Consider the following 11,284-nt stretch of genomic DNA (forward strand, 5'->3'; position numbering starts at 1 on the left):
AAGGAAGGAAGGAAGGAAGGAAGGAAGGAAGGAAGGAAGGAAGGAAGAAAGAAAGGAAAGAAGGAAAAGAACCTTTAGCATAAGCAGTATCTGTACTTTCATAGAAAAAGGATTCCAGTTTCCATCTAATATTTGAATGACAAAACATGTCAGTCTTTGGTAAGGAACATCTCAGTGGACTGGGTTTGAGCAGATAGGCTCTATCTGCCTAGCGAGGCGCTTTTGTGTTTGCTGTTGATTACAAAGGGAATATTATATATAATGTTATAATTATGTGGGTTTGCTCATAGTGATTATCCTTCTCTGAGGAAACGAGGATTGAACAAATAACTGCAGCTATACAGGGAGGCCTGGGGGCTTCTGTGCCACTTCTCCGTTCATATGCACAGTGGCCCCCTAGGGCAGGTGTCCTCCTCACTCAGGAAACTGATGCGTCACAGAGCAAAGTAATTTGCTCAAGGTCTCACAGGAGTAAGTAGCAGGGCCAGGGATTTAGCTCAGTGGTTCCTCAGCCTGCCTCGCAAGCACAAGGTCCTGAGTTTGACTCCTGGTACAAAAAAAAAAAGGAGTAAGTGGCAAAGCCAGGATCCCAAACTTTTACTCATCACTACACTATATTGGGTTATATAGTGACCAATAGATTTTGAATATTAAAAATAATAATAAAATAAAATGTGGGATCCTTTAAAACATTTACTGAAGAAAATCTAGTTTGGATCTAAATGAACTGTCACTAGTTATAGGCCATGCTTGACTCGGAGCATTGCTGATTACAGTTCAGGTGAAAGATTTGTTTCCTCCCTGTACTACAGACCTAGGTATATCAGCCCATACATAATAATTAAAGCAATCTTTCTGAAGAGCCAGTGGGTGAAGTTTGTCAAAGTTCATAACCAGATCAGGACTAAATAAGCAGCATTGAGCACAGCCATTTTCTTCCGGGCCCGAAGCTGGAAGGCAGCTCTTCCCACAGAAGGGGAACTGTCCCATGAAGGTGTGACAGAAGGAGATCCACGCGGAGGGGTCACAGTGAGGTATTGGATAGCTTCCTGTTGAGGATATGTGGTAAAAGTCCTGCTACTTTCCCAAGAGGAGTTAGGCCTGGGTCAAAATGAAACAGCGACAGAGAAGGGAGAGACTAGGCAAGTTGCATCTTCTGCTTGTTTTGAACCTAGGAGCTCTGTGGGTGTTCAGGAATGACTGAAGGAGTCCAGATTCCAGGAGAAAGAGGGAAACAGACAACGAGAGACAAAGACAGAGAGAGACAGACAGACGGACAGGGTTGAGGATTCTCAGTGGAAGTTATTATAGAGACAGCTGTTTGCTTTTTTATCTGGTACATGGGTTGAGTTTCACTGTACTATGGTGGCACTGAGCCTGTTTAATCTACTTCATTCTCCCCCTGTGGTTGGCCCAGGCACCGGCCTGTGGTGTGTCTGTAGGTGGCATGTGGACAGGACAACCGTCAGACTGGTGCAGTAAGGCATTGGAGAAGCCTGAGGCAGGCACTGACACAGACAGAAATTGACTTTGGGTCCCTGAAAATTCAGAAAATACTCTGGTCTCCCCTGCCCCATCTTATTTTTGTAGAACTAGGCCAGGAAACACTGAGTAAACAGGTATTATCCTCAACCTTGAATTAGTCAAAAGGTTTAATCCTAGTTTCACACAGGAAGTACTATTTGGAAACTCACGTTTGGGTAGTGAAAATAGTCCTTTCTGGGCTAGACTCTAACTAAAAATGACAGTGCATCAAAAGATGACTTTTTAATATTTTTATCAGTAGACAAACTTCCTAAAAATGTACATACTCATATCTGTGTGTAAACCCATGTCATAAAAGGACTAATAAGATACTATTCTGAGTCATATGCAAAGGAGGCTCAAAATGTCTAAATGTAATTTTAATTTGTAAACTGTTTCTGCTTATTTGAAAATCAGCCTATAACCCTTAGTCAGGGAGAATATATGTGAGAACAAGCCACTTATTTTACTGTCTAAGCAATTAGTTATATTTTCTCATTGTGTTCTATGATGTCATGTTCTATTTTCATGGCTCATTTTGTTGACAGTTATCCAAAAATGAACATTTAACACACAGCTTTTTCTTCTGTTTATCTTTTCCCTCATGTAGTAGTGGGAGGAGCAACCTCTTAATATGAGTCTCTGTTTGTGGCTCTTTCACAAGAACAAGTTTTCAGAACAAGTGGGGTAGTCTTAGAGAGTAGTAAAACATTTGTGCCTTCTAGTCTTTCGAGCTCAGAAATGAATGCTGTACTCCTCAGACTTGTCAAGGCTTAAAGGCCTTTGGAGCAGCCTTAGAGGACAGTTTCCTCATGATCTGGATGAGGCAGGTGCCTCAGAAGAATAAGTCATCAGCACTTATTAGATCTAACTTGAGGGAACATCCCCAGTCTCAGTGGCCAGTGTGAACTGACTTTCTAGGCCAATATCGTACGTACCTGTTTATCTGTCCCACAGTTTTCTGATGAGGTTTTCTTCTTTTGACCTGCACTGCCAACTTCTGCTCATACAGTAACATTCTTAGGAGAAAAGAGGGCAAACCAGAAGGAATTGCACTTTCCCCCAGTCAGCTGGAGGATAACATCTGAGGCACCAGGAAGCTCTGCCCCAGGAGTTGTGCATGGAAGTGAACATTTATCTAAAGCTCTAAGACTGAGCATGGGTGCAGGTACAAAGATGTAGAGCAGATGGACTCTGTCCTCTGGGAGCTGAAGGTTGAGCAGATGACAGGATCCATCAGCAAACATTTGTGAAGCCCGTATGTGCTAGAGGCCCTGTGGCTCCCCAACAGAGAAGCAGCTGCCGCCCCAACTTTCGAAGGAGTTTGCAGAGAGTGGTTCCATAACAAATACCAGACAGGACAGGCTGGTCAGTGAGCTTCCTAGGGGACAGTGGAAGTGGAGAAATAGAAAAGAGAAATCACCATGGTCTAGAATGGTCTGAAAAGACATCACAGAGATAGGGGCTTAAGCAAAAACTGAATATTTGATGTTTCTCACATTCATGGAATCTGCTTGAGCCTAGAATAAAGCCCAAACCAAGGTTTCAATGAAGTATAAGTTCCAAAACTGTAGGGACTCTTGTATTTCTGGTCATTCTGTGAGGAAAGACTCCCTTGAGGGGGTGGCTATGGCTCCCTCCTCCATCCAGCCATTGTCCCTGTCCCATTATCCTACTTGGCCACAGTCCCACACTGTAAAGTGGCTGTCGCCAGCTGTTCAGCATGCTTCCTAGTGTAACACTGCCATGATGTACTCTTTGCTTATTTAAGAAATTTAACTTGTGAATAGCAGTAGGTTTACAAAACCAAGAATTCTTCCTTTCTGATCATTATCTTCCTTCTCTCCCAACCACTGGCATTAGTTTCTTATGAGTTGATTCAGTTTATTTGTGTACAGACAAGAAAACATGTATGTGGACTCTCATTTCACTTCCATTTTTACTCAAAGGTAGCACATTATAATCCTGGTTGGATACCTTGCTTTTCTTCATTTAACAATATTTCTCAGAGATCTTTCCCAACAGTAGTAGAGCATATTCTCACTCTTTTTTACAGTCACATATATTTCACTATCTGGAGGTAACATACTGTATTTAATCCTTTTGGCGGTCATCTGGGTTGTTTCTATTTTTGCTAACTGTAGACATGTGCCATTCACATTTGTAAATACTGTATACAGCAGTGATACAGTGATTTAGTGGTTTTGGGTGGGATCTTTTACAAAGAGAAGTGTGGGTTAAAAAGAGTCTCCCCTGTTTTATTATTTTCTGATTTGGATGTTCTGTGGTTCACAGTGTAACCCAGAAACAGAAAAAATCTGATAAATGTACTAATAAAAAGCTTAGATATTATTTCCTTACCCCAACCCTTGCATTACAAACAGACCTGACTTAGAAACTCTGGATTTTATTTCTCACTGGTTTTCACCAGAGCCATCTGGCTTCAAACTGTGTTGACATGGCAAGAGGTCTTTGGTAGTATCTGCAGTTGCTGGGCCTGCGCAACTTCATACACCTTCAGGGCTCCTTCTAGTCCTCTGTGAAATTCTCATGTGCTGCTGTGGTCTTGTTTTCGTAGACGGGCTCATCTTCGCTTGTGCCTGGAGAAGTTGAAGGGGTTGGTGCCACTTGGGCCTGAATCCAGTCGACACACCACGTTGAGTCTATTAACAAAAGCCAAATTGCACATAAAGGTGAGTATGTATGGGATGCTTCTTCATCTTCCATCCCTAGGAGGGGCTTGTCTGCCAGAGGCGCAAGCACAGGTGTATCTCCGGGCCAGTTCTTTCCTCTACACTGTAACCCTTTTGTGGGAGTAGCAGGTACCTCAAGTGCAATATGTCCCAAACCCCACTGTTTCTCAGCCCCAGGCCCCTGAACGTAAATGGCCTATTTAACTCTCCATGTAGTTATACAAGCCAGACTCAAGAACCCTAGGTATCTCTGGCTTCTTATCTATGTAGAGCTAAGTCATCTCCAAGACCTAAATATTTTGCAGCCTGTTTACTTCTCTCTTCACCACATCACTGTCGACTGCAATAAACCCCTTAGAGGCCTCCCCCTACCCCGCCGTTTTCCCTCCATCCCCGTCCTCCCCTATTCCCCTATCCTCCCTCCACCTCCCGTCCTCCCCCATCCCCCTGTCCTCCTTCCATCCTCCTGTCCTCCCCTGTCACCCTACTCTCCCTTCACGCCCTGTCCTCCCCCATCCCCGTCTTCCACAACCCCATTTTCCCTCCATCCTCCGCCCTCCCTCCACCACCCTGTCTTCCCTTCCCCCACGACCTGCCTCCATCTCCCTCTGACAGCACAGAGATCTTTCCATGTTTCCTACCTATCCTACCAAAGTTTAGTTCAACACATTAGGGTGTTGGAAATTCTTCTGGGGCTCATAATAAACTGTCACCAAGCCCACCTTGGGCTCTCCTGACCTGACCGTTCCCTCCTTCTGTGGCAGCATTGATGCCACACACTGCCGCTTGCTCTTGTCCTGTTCTGTTACTGCTGTGACACTGTAAGTGCTGTTCGTACTGCAGCCTGCTTTCCCTCTCTTCTCAGTCTAGTTAGCTTCTGCTCATCCTTCAGATCTCAGCTGACTTGGGAAAGCCTTCATTGACCTTCCTGCCTCGGTCTTCTTCCTGTGCCAGATGGTCCTGGCCCACCACCTCCCTAGTCACAGTACACATTTAGCGTGACTTCGGGCATCTCCATCACCAAACTCCATAAAGGAGACTGCGTCCTCGTGCTCACTGTGTGTCCCTTGGACCTCACAGTGAATGGCCCAGAGTTAACCTCCAGTGGTGTTCAAACTCGTGAGCCACCGCCCAAGTCACTGTTGAGCATGGTTTTATAGCCATATCTTGGTTAGACAAATACCACTTTAATCATGGCTAGTATCGTGCCATATATAGCAATTCTGGGAGAAGAAGAACCCCTATTTAAAGCAAAACAGTTACAATTAAACACTTTTCTTAATTATCTGAAGAATCTAAGAAGCTAGGGGGCAGATTTGTAAAAATAAGTTGTCTATGGAAATGCGTTTTATAAGCTCTTCTGTTGGACAATTTAGAATCAAGACTTCCAAAAGGACTGTTATTTCCTGCTAAGAAACACGAGTTAATTGAGAATTGGCATGACACCAAAAAAAGTACTTCTGTAATTGGGGCATGTCCTTGAATAAACATAATTTGAAACAGAAGTATGTTTCTCAAGCTCCCATCCTGTGCCGTTTTCTAGTTGGGTGAGATGAGATTGTGAGCAGATTGGCTGAGACAAGGAGACCAGGTTGGGGCTTCCTGCCTGCAGTCTTCCATTCCAGAATGGGGTATGGGATGCCAGAGCACTAGCTCAGACCAGTGACCACGGCTCACTGACACTGAAGACATAGATGACGCCCCAGTCCCCAGCCTGAGTCCGGTCTCAGAAGCTCATGAGTGACACACCAAATGGCTCTAGGGACAGTTGGCACATTTCACTGCTGGAAGGAAAGACACGGTAATGGCAATGTAGAGATCTGCCTGTGGCCTCTGACAGCTGTCCTTTTGACTTGCAGAAACTTGAAGATTGTGACAGGAAAGCTGTTCACCAAATAGACCAGCTTCAGCGCGAACAGCGACACCTAAAGAGGCAGCTGGAGAAACTGGGCATTGAGAGGATACGGATGGACAGCATCGGCTCCACTGTCTCCTCAGAGCGCTCCGACTCTGACAGGGGTGAGCTGCCCTCCTCCCTCCTCCTCTCCCTTCCTTCCTCCTCTCTTCTCCTTCCTTCCTCCTCCCTCCCCACCTGCCAGGCCCTGAACAAAGTTGCTCACAGGAAGTAAAGCGGGCATAAAAGGAAATAAGATTGACTTAGGGAAGTACAATAGTGTGACTGCCAGTAATAAGTCCCCATTTCCTGTTAGCAGTTAGGAAGCAGCATCCAAAGAAGGGCTGCCTGGGGCTGGTCCGGTTCGCAGTCTCGTGACTGATGCCTCTTTTGCTGTTCCCTCCACAGAAGAAATGGACGTGGATGTAGAAAGCACAGACTATCTCACGGGGGATCTGGACTGGAGCAGCAGCAGCGTGAGTGATTCTGATGAGCGGGGCAGCCTGCAAAGCCTCGGCAGTGACGAGGGCTATGCCAGCTCGGGCCTCAAGAGAATAAAGCTGCAGGACAGTCGCCAAACGTGTCTCGGGCTCTAAGCGTGCTCGCCAGCTGCCTCCCGATAGCTCTGTGTCGGATCTCACTAGGTAGTGTATGGGACCTGCCCACAGCACCCTTGCACGTCAACTTCAGTGTACCACCTTTACCAAATCAGCTTTGTAAACATTTTCAAGGAAGTACGTAAAATTGTGGGTTTCTGATTGCATCCACTAGCTTCTCTCTGCACATAAAAATTCATCTCTGAGAGACCGTACATTCCAATCAATTTGAAGCACCCAAGAATTCTTAGACCGAAAAAGCAATTGTCACATCTCGGCAACTTCCCCTCTCCTTTACTGTCCTCCTATAGTTAAAGTTTTCTGGCTTACTGTATTACTTGCCTAGGAGAAATGTCCACGTGTGTCTCGTGCTTAGGAAAATGAAGGAAACAAACTTTTCAAAGTTGAGATCCGGGTCTCAGACTCCAAAGTAAGCTTTGAAAGCAGAATTTAAGAGCACTTAACCACGGACCTCACCCAGTGAGGAAGTCAGGAATACCTCCAGCCTACAGGCCCTCCACAGGCGCCCTGCAGTCCCGCCCGCCGCCGAGTGTGGAGGGAGCAGTATTCTCGCTAATGTGCACACCTGGGCAGCGTGGCCCAGGGTCTCACAGTTTAGGAAAGTTTCAGCCTTGTCTGTTCTCGCAGACAAAACGGTACAATCTCTTTGTGTGCGCTGTTCTTGGGACCTGCTGTGTGCTGCTGTCCCAAGGCCCATTCCCCCCTCCGAGTTTGTTAATGCTCCTTGTCTCTGGAACATTTTTTTTTCCTACCTCAGAGATAAATGAGATCTCCATTTCCCACTTAACAAAAGTGATTATGCCTCTTTTTTTTTTTTCCAAATAAGTGACATTTGGTCCAATTCCAATCTATTTTCCTATTTAACTTTCAGCAATAACTGAGCTGAGGCACTAGCTGAGTTAGTGGCCGTCATCAGTAAAAGTCTACCCTGCGACTCTGTGTTTCTGGGGACAGGAGAGGATTATGCGGTGTCACTGGAGTCTCTCTCCTGATGGATTGTTTTTAGATACACCTGGAAACTTCTTTATGGAGGCTTTTGGGTTGACAGTTTAAAAGGCTAATTTTTTTTTTTTTTGGGTTATAATTTCTCCCTTAAGTGGTCTCCCACTTTGTAGCATTTTTATTTAAGCTAAAACAGAGCACATGAATATGTACATAAGACACATTAAATCTATAAATACTATTTATTCATTTTATATAAACTAATGTAATGGAAAATAAATTCTTATGACTTTGTGCTTTTATAGATGTTCTAGAAACTTTGTATGTAGGTACCTACAAAATTGGTTCATTCCCCCTTAATATTTTTGCATTCATATTTTTGAGGTCTTGATGTTTTCAGCCTCTCATGAATCTTTTTCATCGAGTTTGAACCATTTGTAAAAACCTGTGATGCTGAAGCAGAGTGTGTGTCACAGAGCGATGGAACATTCCTAAAATCCACAGATGCACTGCGACCTAAGGGCTCAATGGCTCACTCGGCAGCAGGTGGCCGCCCTGCGCTGCCCTCCTGCCTGCGGTCACTCGGTCACTCGCACACCACAGCCTCGCAGCTCATGCAGGCTCCACGTCACACACGTCAAGTTCAAATGCACTCTATGTGGGAGCTTGTTCTCTACATGAAGAACAATCTAAACAAAGCAAGATCACTTTTATGTTTTTTTTTAATGATTCTTTAATGTATTTTTAAAATTTTTTTAATTGGAAGTTGTGGACTCCTAAAAAATTCCAAGTTCATCTGTAATTCTGTTTTGGCTTTGTTCTGTTTTTTCTTCATTTTGGCTTTGGGGGTGGGTGACACAAAGGATTTTTTTTTTTTTTTTTTTTTTTTTTTTTTGGAATCTTTTCCAATTACCAGCTGAAGATTTGCACTGAAATACAACTTGTATGCCTTTTGCATTTTTAAAGCCTGCTTCCTGAATTTAAGCAGAATGATAGTGTTCAAAGAGCCAGCTCAGCCTGTAACATGTTTGAAGAAGATATATCTGCACTTTGAGGTCCCTTTCAAATGCCATTTGCTAGACCTCTCAAGCATTTTGTGTAATTGCTACGTCCAAGCGCCTCACAAGTCCACAATGCTGGATGCCTTATGGCATTGAAAACTCAAAACTTTGGAAAAAGCTTGTGGGCTTGCATAGGGGGAGGGAAGGGAACACAATTGTGTACTCATTTGTTTAATTTAGAAACAAGGCATCTGAGAGATGTCATTTTCTGTGTTTCAATTGTTGTGCCTTTGAGTTAAATTGCATTTTTGTCTTTTCGTTGAAATATTAAATGTAATGTCCCAATATAAAACCATAATTATTTGACCTTTGCACTGTTTGTCTGGTCCTTTTCAATTTAGTTGCATACAAATGTGGGACTTCATAGATCTCTATATTTTTAATGCATTTGTGATAAACTGACACCAGGGTTAGACATTGCTTTCAAAGCTCAAGGTAGACAAAGTCAACGTGCTAGACAGGCTTCTCTCTGACCAAAACTGTACCTTCAGGACCAGCAAACCCAACCGAGGCAGCTAATCCCCTTCCCCACGTGGCTGAACTGCAGCCCAGATCTGCCAAACTGTCCTCTCTCGTTCACTGAAACACCAGCGTGACTGCTAGAGCTATAGAGTCTTTCGGTTGTTTTGGTTTTTTAAGCAAAATGAAAAACCTTTCTATTAGGGTTGTTGCGGGGAGGGGACGGGCAAAGATGTAAACCCCAGCCTTTAAGACTTTGACAATTGTACGTGAATATAGATGTGTATAAATATAGGCACATGAATATTTTTTTGTGAAAGTTCTTTTTAAAAAAACTAAATTGCACTCACTGGTACCATCCTAATGCAGATGGGAAAAGAAGAGTATGTTATCAAATTTAATTTCTTGCCATGAGAAAAGATATGCGTGTTCTTTTGTTAATGTCCCCTGAAAACACAGCTTTCCGTCCTTTGTTGGCTTTGAGTGGCAGGCTGAGCACCCAGGGTATTTTGATTTGGGTTTTCTTTTGCTAAGCAGAGATCTGGAATTCTTCAAGGTGCTGATAGCAACTGTTGGCTCCTTTCTCTACTTGCAGATCTAACACTAGTTTCGTGATTCAAAGAGCATCACATTTTTGTAGATTCTCTTCATCAACCCAAGATTAAAATAATTCTAGTGTCAGTTCAGAATTGGGCATTAAGTTGGCCTTGATCCTACCATGGGCCACTATAATGTTCGTTGTTTTGGTTTTAAACCTCTACTTTCTTCAAAAGAAACAAAGGTCTTCTCCTGGGTTTCCTGTGGGCCTCTCTCCCCTGTCTCTAAAATGCCCAAGAGAAAATCCTGGGGTCTGAAAAAAATGAATAAACTAGGTAGGTATGATGCTTAAAATAACCTTTAGCAATATCTTGGGGTTTGATCATGGATTTTGTGGACTTTTTCCTCTTGCCTTCTTCCCCATCCTGTAAAGAGAGAACTTATTTTTGAAAAAACACATATATATGCACATTACTACTTAGGTTTTTATACCGTACTGTATTGGCAAGAATACCACTTTCATTGTGCTTTGTAACTATTCCCCCAAATCTTGGTCTTTTCTGTTTCTTCCTTACTGGTGTCCCCCAAGTTTGTCTTCCCTCTTTTTCTGCCCTGCGTGTTGAGCACCAGGTAGTAAAAGGCCAAGAGGCAGTTTTCTGCATGTCAATCTGTTAGTTTTCTCTCTTGGATGCAGCATGTTGTGGTAGCTGGCTACGCCTTCCTGGGAAGACAACCCAAAGACTCTTGGATGAGGTGGTTTTTTTCATTCTACATGATCAGATCTCTGTAGACTGTAGGAGGTTTTGTTTTCAAAGATACTGGGTTGGGGGTGGGTGAAATATGTGATTTATCATGATTTTGTCATCAATATTTATTAGATGGATGATTTACTTATACTATATTTTTCTGGAAGAAATAATTGACTGGCACTGCTGAAAATCTTGAGTCTGTCTTCTCGCAGAATCATAAAATGAGAATTAGTAGGTGCCCAATTCTAAAATTTATCCACAGTTTTAATTTCGATTTCTTCATCTGTGGGGGTGGCAGATTAAAGGGGGCATTCTTCATTTTAGCTTTTACCTGAGAACCAAACTTGCCTTTCCCCTCTATCCTTAGAATTGGTGCTCTTGGAATATTGCTGTTAACCATCAGTTTGGGGAGGCATCTTCCTAAAGGTAAACACAGCCTAAACAGGGGAGCAGCAGATGAAAGAACGGGAAACTGTTTCCAGATGTTTATTTCTTTATGTAAATATGACGCCAATGTAAATCCTGTGTCAAGACCATAGAGAATGGTGCTTTTTACTACAATTAGCACATGCATTTTTAGAAACTATTACAAGTTTTAGAGAATCTTTGCTGTGTATATGTAAACTTATGTATTGTTCAACTGTTAACAAATAATAAATTATTTCATTATTAAAGAAATGTTGGTCTCCAGTATTTTCTATACCATTTTACTCTTTCATGGTCTTACTCTCTGGACTGAGTTAATCAAATTTCTTTTTTTCTTTTAATCTTATGGCAAATTCACTGGCTCAGTTTTGGGCCCTTGGGT

At 43.1% G+C, this 11,284-nt stretch overlaps 1 protein-coding gene across 2 annotated transcripts in view; it reads left to right on the top strand.

Moving 5' to 3' along the window:
* Positions 1-11,074, top strand: part of Mxd1 (MAX dimerization protein 1) — a 27,174-nt gene extending 16,100 nt beyond the window's left edge. The window contains exons 3-6 of one of the 2 annotated variants that reach the window (XM_010609667.3): positions 4,103-4,217; positions 6,077-6,236; positions 6,520-6,755; positions 10,844-11,074. In XM_010609667.3, coding sequence (XP_010607969.1) covers positions 4,103-4,217; positions 6,077-6,236; positions 6,520-6,707 — 463 coding nt within the window. In that variant the 3' untranslated portion in view covers positions 6,708-6,755; positions 10,844-11,074. Of the gene's footprint in view, positions 1-4,102; positions 4,218-6,076; positions 6,237-6,519; positions 9,122-10,843 lie in introns of those variants that run through there. The other variant, XM_010609666.2, reaches the window with a different exon arrangement.
* Positions 11,075-11,284: the final 210 nt, after the last annotated feature.

Source organism: Fukomys damarensis, unplaced genomic scaffold (genome assembly GCF_012274545.1).
Source record: "Fukomys damarensis isolate Sample0158 unplaced genomic scaffold, DMR_v1.0_HiC HiC_scaffold_2, whole genome shotgun sequence".
Lineage (NCBI taxonomy): Eukaryota > Metazoa > Chordata > Mammalia > Rodentia > Bathyergidae > Fukomys > Fukomys damarensis.